Source organism: Phacochoerus africanus, chromosome 2, assembly GCF_016906955.1.
Source record: "Phacochoerus africanus isolate WHEZ1 chromosome 2, ROS_Pafr_v1, whole genome shotgun sequence".
Classification (NCBI taxonomy): Eukaryota; Metazoa; Chordata; class Mammalia; order Artiodactyla; family Suidae; genus Phacochoerus; species Phacochoerus africanus.
This window is the reverse complement of record NC_062545.1, coordinates 58,467,169-58,475,912: the sequence shown is the minus strand read 5'-3', so window position 1 is coordinate 58,475,912 and position 8,744 is coordinate 58,467,169. Positions and strand designations below refer to the sequence as shown.

General features: G+C 37.9%; 1 protein-coding gene across 2 annotated transcripts in view; it reads left to right on the top strand.

Moving 5' to 3' along the window:
- The first annotated feature begins 1,982 nt into the window (after nucleotides 1-1,982).
- The window catches only part of MAP3K7 (mitogen-activated protein kinase kinase kinase 7), a 65,562-nt gene continuing 58,800 nt past the window's right edge, over nucleotides 1,983-8,744 (top strand). The window contains exon 1 of one of the 2 annotated variants that reach the window (XM_047761224.1): nucleotides 1,983-2,405. In XM_047761224.1, coding sequence (XP_047617180.1) covers nucleotides 2,286-2,405 — 120 coding nt within the window. In that variant the 5' untranslated portion in view covers nucleotides 1,983-2,285. The remainder of the gene's footprint in view (nucleotides 2,406-8,744) is intronic. The other variant, XM_047761232.1, reaches the window with a different exon arrangement.

The following is an 8,744-nucleotide window of genomic DNA, read 5'->3' as shown; positions in this document are numbered from 1 at the left end:
GAAATTCACTTTGAAATGCACCCAATAAGATAGATGTACGTATGAGTAGATAGACAGATATATGATAAAACAAGTATACTGAAATGATAACAAGAGCATCTTGGTGTATTAAGTATAGAGATGTTCACTATAAAATCCTTTCAACTTTTATGTTTGGTACTTTTCATAACAAAATGTTAGCAGGAAAATCAAGCAGAACAGCATCAAGTCTATAGTGATTAGTCCCATATCAGTATGATTCTAGGCCTCAACTGAAGATATAGAAAACACATCTTGCACTCCAAGGAGAGTGAAGACTGGCAAAACCTGTTCTTCCATCCAGACGTATAACAAATATTTCCTGAGTTCCCATTTCATAGCATCTACTGTATTAAGATCAAGGAGTTAGAAATTGGATATGACCTACAGAGTGACAGGGTGAGGTTAAAAGGTGACCATCCTACGGTTTGGGAATTTGAGAAAAGAAATGACAGGTAAAAATGGTTATTCCACTGACTTAATATGCTTCTATTTGGTTATTAGTGCACTAAGCACCATTTTATATGTAGAAATAAAGCTGATTTCTTACTGGGACATCTGAGTAGATGATGGGATCCTTCATGGAGACAGACAATGCACACAAAAAATGTATGTGATGGGTGATAACTTTTGAATTGGCTTTTGAAATCTTAAAGTTTAGGTGTTTATCTTACATCTAAATAGAGATGTCCACAACGGGTCGGGAAAAATCTGAACACTGGGAATAGATTGGGAGTTATCACCAGAGGAGTGGTCAAGACCCTGGGTAAGATCACCTGGAGACTGTACTGTGAGAAGAAATTATTCTTTCATTCTCTTACCCATTCACCAAACTACCACTGAATGTTACTAGAACCACAAATAAAAAAAAAAAAATGACAGAATGTTCTCCAGGAGTTCATAACTGACAAATTCAATGACTTATTTGAAATCCTGAATGTGTCAAACTTACTTCTGTACAGCCTTATTTAGTTGGCTATTCTTTAATTAATAAGCTCTCCTCCAGTGATATTCCGATCTCTATTTCCTTCACTCCGGTTTTCTGACTGTACATTTTTGGTCTCTTACTGAGACTAAGAATTTGACATTTGCCGGGTTTCATTCTTGATCTTTAAACTTTCATCTATAACTCCAATTTTCCCGGTTAGTCTTCATGTCAAACTGACTAATGTTTAACAGTAAAAAACTAAAAATTGTGTCGACAGCACAATATAGGCAATACTTTTCACCGTGGAGATATACTGACCAAGGTTCTACTAGCTTATCAGAATCTTAATTGTTTCACTCTTTCTGAGCCTATTTTCTCATGTCCTGAAATGGCAACAAAAACATTTAACCTCCAAGGCTCTTATTAACGATTATAAAACACAGTGCGTAGCACTCGACATGTACAATTAATACAATCCATAAATTCAGATGAACGATAAATTATGCCAAATTATACTTATCTACCTTACCTAATATTAACTTCTGTTCGTGAGCCTATATAGTGTTATTCGGGTTACATGCGCTGGCTCGCTGTGTATTTTCTTTACAATCTCTCAGAGCATAAGGGGTTGGCTCATAGTAACAGTAGCAACTGCTTCCTTCCAAACACACTGAGGGAATACATTTCCCAAGGCTTTCTATAGAGACAGTTCAGTATAGCTTGGGGGTGAAACTGACAAGTAAGCTTCGTCACAAAAACTAAATCCAATACTACCCTCGTCCGTCAGCAGGTCTCAGACAAAAAAGAGCAGGGCCACAATAGCTCATGAAGAATTGGAACCGAAGCTTTTATCTTTCCCGCTGGTTCCTGAAGGACCAACCACACTGATATTCCATCATGCTCCGCGCCACTTCCGTTCGCGCGTTCTGATTACGTCAACTCCTCAGCTCTCGCGGTATCAGCCGGTTGCTGAGGCCTGTTAACAAAGATCTCGCGAAATCTGTCCTAGAGGTCCAAGCTAGACTCTCACCCTCCCCCACTCCACCCCTAACCTGTCCTTCTTTGCTCTGTCACCAAATTCTCCCCTCCCCTCACTGGAGCTCACGGCCCTCCCCCGGTTCCCGATTTCAGGCCGGAACCGGAAGTTTGGTGGGCGGGGCCCGGCAGCGGAAAACGCAGCGGAGCCGGAGCCCGGACTCCGCTGTGGCCGCTGCCCCGTCCCCGCCACGCATCGCCGTGGCTCCAGGTTGAAGGTCGGTCCGGAGGCGGGTGGGCGCGGGTCTCCCCCGGACTGTCCGGGCGGCAGCCTTCCCGGGCCCCCCGGGCTCCGCGAGGGATCATGTCTACAGCCTCTGCCGCTTCCTCCTCCTCTTCGTCTTCCGCCGGTGAGATGATCGAAGCCCCCTCCCAAGTCCTCAACTTTGAAGAGATCGACTACAAGGAGATCGAGGTGGAGGAGGTGAGCGAGGCCAGTCACTGAAGCGCTGGCCCGAGCCGGGGACCTCTTCTGCCTGGTCCCAGCTCTTAAGGCGCCTCCTTGACCCTTCTGTTTCACGGAGTCCACCAGGAAGCCCCCACACCCCACAAAGATCGGGTGTAGAGCGGACTCCCTGCGTTTAGCTGCTCTGGGGTATCTCCCATTTTTCCTCCTTTCGGCACTCTTGTTTGGATATGATATTCCGGTGCCTGGCTTTGGTTCATCTCAAAGAGAAGGATGAACTGAGATCGTGAGATCTGGTGAGGTCGTGTGGTCCACCAGATCTCAATTCTGTAAGTAGTAAATCAAAGACCATGGCCGTTTTGGAGTTTTAGTTCTCTAAGACATAGTGTTCTTAAGAGCCAAGGATTGTATTATCTTCGACATCTAGTTCGGCGCCTAGTACGCAGTGAATGCTCAGTGTGTGTTTGGTAAATTAATACATCATCATGTCTAATGCAGTGTTTCCCCGAGTACCGGATGGTTCTGTTTCGTCGATTCCATAGAGCAGCGGTTGTAATATTAAATGTTATTCCATCAATTCGACTAATATAGATTAATTTCATCTTTAGTAATATAGACTGGTATATTATGAAAAGATATTTCAAGTAGATATTCTGAAGAAATAACTAATTTCGGTGACAGCCAGAATTATTTTAGAGCAAGGTAATAATATGCCTTTAATACACTGCTTCTTTTCAAATTCACAGAGATTGGTTGCAAGGACCATAAAATTTGGAAAAGTAAAATCTGTATATGTATTTTAAAGACACATTTTAGAAAGTGTTAAAACTTTGGTTGAAAATTATATCTATTATTTACCATATATTTCATATTAAAAAATACCATATGGCAAAAAAAAATTTACTAAGCACTTTGCATTACATAGGCCATAGAGAACTCTGTGTCCTAAAATTACAAACTCTCAAAGAGTTTTAATCTCTACTTTAAAAGTCCAAATTATTTTTAGGTAGTGGCAAGCTAAAAGTAGTTATCCTTCAACAAATACATTTTTGTATGTATGTTTTGGACAAATAATGGATTACTTAATCATATTTTTTACTTGCATAAGATAATCTTAAAGATTACTGAAAAGAACCTCATTTTACAAGGTGGTATAAGTGGGAAGGGTTAGATGGCCTTTGGAGTTAGATGAAGTGTGTAGTATATCAGCTATGTCACTTAATAGCTCTTTGATTGGAGCAGCTTTCCTGAACTTTTTGAGCTTTAGTTTCCTTAATTGTAAAATAGGGGTAATAATTTCTGTTTCATTTTATCTACATAACAGATCTTATTAGGCAACACATGCAAAGCAGCCAGCACAGTGCCTGATACACATTACTGGGAAACTGAGTTTCACAGCAGAATAGTGACCTTCTTTAAGGTCACATTACTAAAAGAAGGACCCATATTTTGAAAAGGAGGTGGTGGGATTTGTGTGTGTTTTCTATTGAGACTATGATAAAGTCCTTTTTCAGAATTAGATAGTTAATCCAGCTTTCATGGCTAACATTCTTTCTTTTTTAAGAATAAAAATTCAGTGAGTCAGTATAAAAGAATTGCAGTTTTTAAATAAGCATTTACGTCTACTCTGTGGAAACTGCTATGCTTGTAGACTACAAATTGTTTTATAATAATAACTTTTACTTCATGGTCTACCAAATGTTCTTACAGACTTACATCATTTGGTTTTTACAACCTTAGTTTTCACACACTGCTTTCTAAAGCATTTTATATTCCTGGTTGTTACCAAATCATAATTTATCATTTTGTGACTCTTCCCCCAGAAACATTTAACTTCTAATTGGGGTTCTGTTTCCAAAGATCTTTCCTCCAGTTTAGATGATGTTTTGACCTTTCTTTGTTATATTTAGGACATTCCTGAGGAATAAAATTTTGTTTTTAGATGAAATTTTCTAATGTTAGGCAGTCATTTAATTTTGTCCTTTTCATTTTTTATTGCCCAGTTTATTTTCATATTAAAGTTTGAATTTAGACCTTTCTAATGTTAAAACCATTACATAATTCTCATCATATTCCTTATTTTCACATATTAAAATAATGTGTTATATAATCTAGGGTGCACCATGGGCACTCAATAAATATTTTTCAACTTAGATTCTACTTCTAGCTTAAAATCATGAATAAGAGAACTGAGAAAGATGACTAGAAACAAAAAGTATCTTACATTGCTTTCAATATTTTATATGGTACCAGTATATTGCCTATAAATAAAATCATATTCTGTTTCTCAAATAACAATGTAATTAATCAAATCAGCATTATATTGGTTCAGTTAGAAACTATGTAAGAAAAATACTCCAACCGCAGACCAAATATATAGTCATTTAGTAGATGCATATTTTTAAGGCATCAGCTGATTTTAATCCTTACATTTCTGATATCGTGACTCAGTAATATCATCATGGAACTTCCTAAATTCAGTTCTGATATCAAATTATGTAATATCTCAGCATCAGAAACCTATGTAGGCACTTTTTTAAAAAGTCATTTAGCTTTTATCATTCTGGATCTGAGTGCAGAGAATGTTAGAATAAATTGTGAGGTATGTCCATTGGGGACAAGGTTGCCAGAAATGGTAAAGGCAGTGGGGTGTGGTAAAAAGTGTACTGGGCTGGGTATTTAGAAATCGTGGATGCCCTGTTGATTCTGCCGTAATATATTTCAGTAACTTTGAGCAAGTCACCTCATTTTTCTGGGCCTCCAATTTCTCACGAAGAATGAAAGATTGAAAAGATCATTTAAAGTCTCTCCCAGTTCTAAAATGAAGACACACTTACTGTTTCCAGTGTTTATGTTCTGTTTCCACAGAAAGCTTTAAGGACAGTAATCATGATCTTTTTCGGAATGCCATTTGTGACCAATTGATCCTTGTTACATTAGGGCAAATGATATATGCCATTTTACAGATATTGACAGATGGTCATAGAGTTTGATTTGCCAGAAGCCTCATGTCTATATAAATGGTAGAGCTGGAAATTGGATTTGAGATTTCTCATTCCTGAGTCCTTTGCTCTTTCCACTGGATTTATGTCACTTTGATTCTTTTTGAAGTACTCTATAGCCAAACCTTTTTGTAAGAATGGGGAAACAAAATACAGATTTCCTTTATAATTGTTGGTCTTGAGCATTTAATGAGCATTCTGTGTGCATAATACTGTTAGTGTACTATGAAAGGTAAATAGAAGGATCCTAGTTTTTTCTTTTAAAACTTTGTCTTACTGTGAGGCTAGGTTTTTAGAACCACATATTTATAACTATGAATGTAATGTAAACTGAGCACCATGATTTGAAAGTAGGGGTTATCACAGAATCCCATTGCCTATTGAGTGGAAAAGATTTTGAATAAAGTAAATGTCATAGATTGGGAAAGGTATTAAGATGAATTGTCTTTGCAGTTGTTCCTCGGTCTAGAATGCTCATTCCCCCCAGAACTTTACTTGGCTGACTCCTCACTCATTCAAGTCCCACTTCAAATGTTACTGCCTTAGAGAAGCTTTCCCTGAGCAACTGAGATCTTTTGTCACTTTTGTTATCCTTCACAGCACTTACCAGTAACCCAAATTGTGAATCCCCCAGCGGAACGTAAGCTGCATTTTTCACACTTGTAACTCTAATATCTAGCATCTAGGAGGTTATCCATAAATATTTGCTGAATGAGTAAGGAAGTTACCACAACATAACCATGAGAATTTAGTGTCCAAACTGGTTCTCTTATGTGATCTGGTTCATTTATGTGACAAAACCAGAGGTTAAGATAAGTTAGTGATTTGGCTAAGGCAGCATTTACACTAAAAATGAAATGTGATTCTCTTTCCAAGTGTTGATTCCATTACAATAGATTATACCTAGCAAATACATTTGTTTAGCCAGTAGTAAAAGATGCTGTAAAGGGTCAGGTGCTTTGAGTAAACTCTATACTGGTGAGCCTTTACCTAAATGCTAAAAGACCCTATTTGGCATGGTTGCTTTTTAAAAGAGAGACCCATAGTGTTGACATCAAGAATAGCATATGTGCAAGGCACATATTATCATTGCAACATTTATGTGTTCTTAAGCTTCATTAGAAACATGCAAAGGTTTTGTTTTAAAAGGAAATACAGAAAGAGCTTTGGCAGTGATGTACATTTTATAATTTTAGGTTATAAGGATATGGGCAATTGATGATAGAGAAAAACCTTACTATTATTATTATTTTGTCTTTTTGCCTTTTCTAGGGCCACTTCCATGGCATATGGAGGTTCCCAGGCTAGGGGTCTAATCGGAACTGTAGCTGCCAGCCTACGCCAGAGCCATAGCAACGAGGGATCCGAGCCACATCTGCGACCTACACCACAGCTCACAGCACAGCTCACAGCAATGCTAACCACTGAGCCACAACGGGAACTCTGAGAAAAACCTTACTTATAGTGGCCTGAAGAAACTAGATTTGTTAGTCAGTATTTAATTATGAATATCCAAAATTATTAAAAACTCTTCCATGTGAAAGTAGGGGCTATCAATTTTCATAGAAGTCTGTAATTGCTATCACAATGAAGAGGTAGCCACAGTGGTAATTTGTATAACCTGTATGTGTAGCTTAAAAGATGACATGGGCATGTTATTTGAAAGGAGGGCCTATTGAACTGGTCAGGTGTCTTCTGGCTAGTTTTAAAAGACTACATGAAAAATTCAAAAGCAAGTTTGAATAATCAAAGCACTACTTTTGTGTTATCAAGCCTGTCTTGTCATCAGATGGCAGTTCCATTCTGCCACAGTTTATTAATAGATAGTGAAGTTCTGAAATAGTTGGAGGCTCCAAGTTCTAACTAATAAATGTTAAGATCTATGCTTGTTCTGTCATGTTCCAAATTTCTAGCCAGAGCAATGGCAGCACAGCCAGAGTCCACCCACACAGACCACTGAACAGGGCCAAACCAAACTGACAGTTACAGTCACTGAACTAAAAATAACATGAATTTTGGGGACAATTAAGAATTACTTCATAGTAAATTAAGAGGGCAAGGGCATACCCCTTTTCCATTTAGTTTTAGTTTAGATGTTTGTTTGTTTTAATAACATGACTTAGATAAAGGAATGGAGTAGTCAGTCTTCCACCTTGAAGAGAAATTAGCATTTTAAGGAGTTGCTTTTTGGGGAGTTGGAGGGGTGCCTGTGGCCTGTGAAAGTTTCAGGCCAGAGATTGAACCTGTGCCCCTCACAGCAGCAATGCCAGATCTTTAACCCCATTAGCCACAAGGAAACTCCAGGCATTGCTTTTTTTAAACACACACACCAAATTTTGATTTGGGTTTTTGTGCCTTTTAATACTTGCATGGAAATAGCCTATAAATTATCTTTCATATTCGCCTACTGTACTTTTTATTATCAAATTAAATTTAAATCTGCTTTACTATATGAGATTAAAGTTGTGGACCCAAAACCAAGAGTGCTGAACCATATTATCATTAACAATTATTTTGAAATGACAGCTTTCCCCAAAGATCAATTTTCATCAAAGAGTATAAAAAAGGGCACACATTCCAAATCACAAGTATCTCCCCTATCACACATATCCTTCCAAAATGATCCTAGAAATAAATATTTCAGGTATTTTTCACAACCCCTCATCTGTAAAAATAGGAGAACAGAGGAATGCAAAGAGGACTTTGGTTTTAAAAGGGAAGTCAATTTAGAAATATTTCCTTCTGAATTTATGAATGTTTTCTAAATTAAAATGTTCTCAGATAATGATAATATGTATAAGAACCTTAAGTTATTCAGATATGAATGCAATCCAAAGAGCATATTTGATTTGTGAACTTGAATTAGAAATTTGGTAGAAAGTAAAAAGTGACTTCCTTTCAGTGTTTGTAGTTTGAATATTAGGTTTTTCATTGTTTACCTTAGTTGCCTATTTGTCTCAATTCATCATCTATGCCACTCTTTTCTACTGATCTACCATGTGTCAAGAAAAAAATTGGGTTGCTCAGGGAAATTCTCCTTTTCCTTTCTTCCTACCCAGGAAGTAATTTCAGTGAACTAGAAAACTTTTATTAATAATACCATCAGTGAGGAAGGGCTCTCTGGTCTATGTGATAGTTTCAAAGTATCTGGTCTCATGTTAATTATGGTTTTAATATAACTTTTTTTTTTTGTCTTTTTGCCATTTCTTGAGCCGCTCCTGTGGCATATGGAGGTTCCCAGGCTAGGGGTCGAATTGGAGCTGCAGCTGCTGGCCTATACCAGAGCCACAGCAACACGGGATCTGAGCTGCAGTCTGAAACCTACACCACAGCTCATGGCAACGCCGGATCCTTA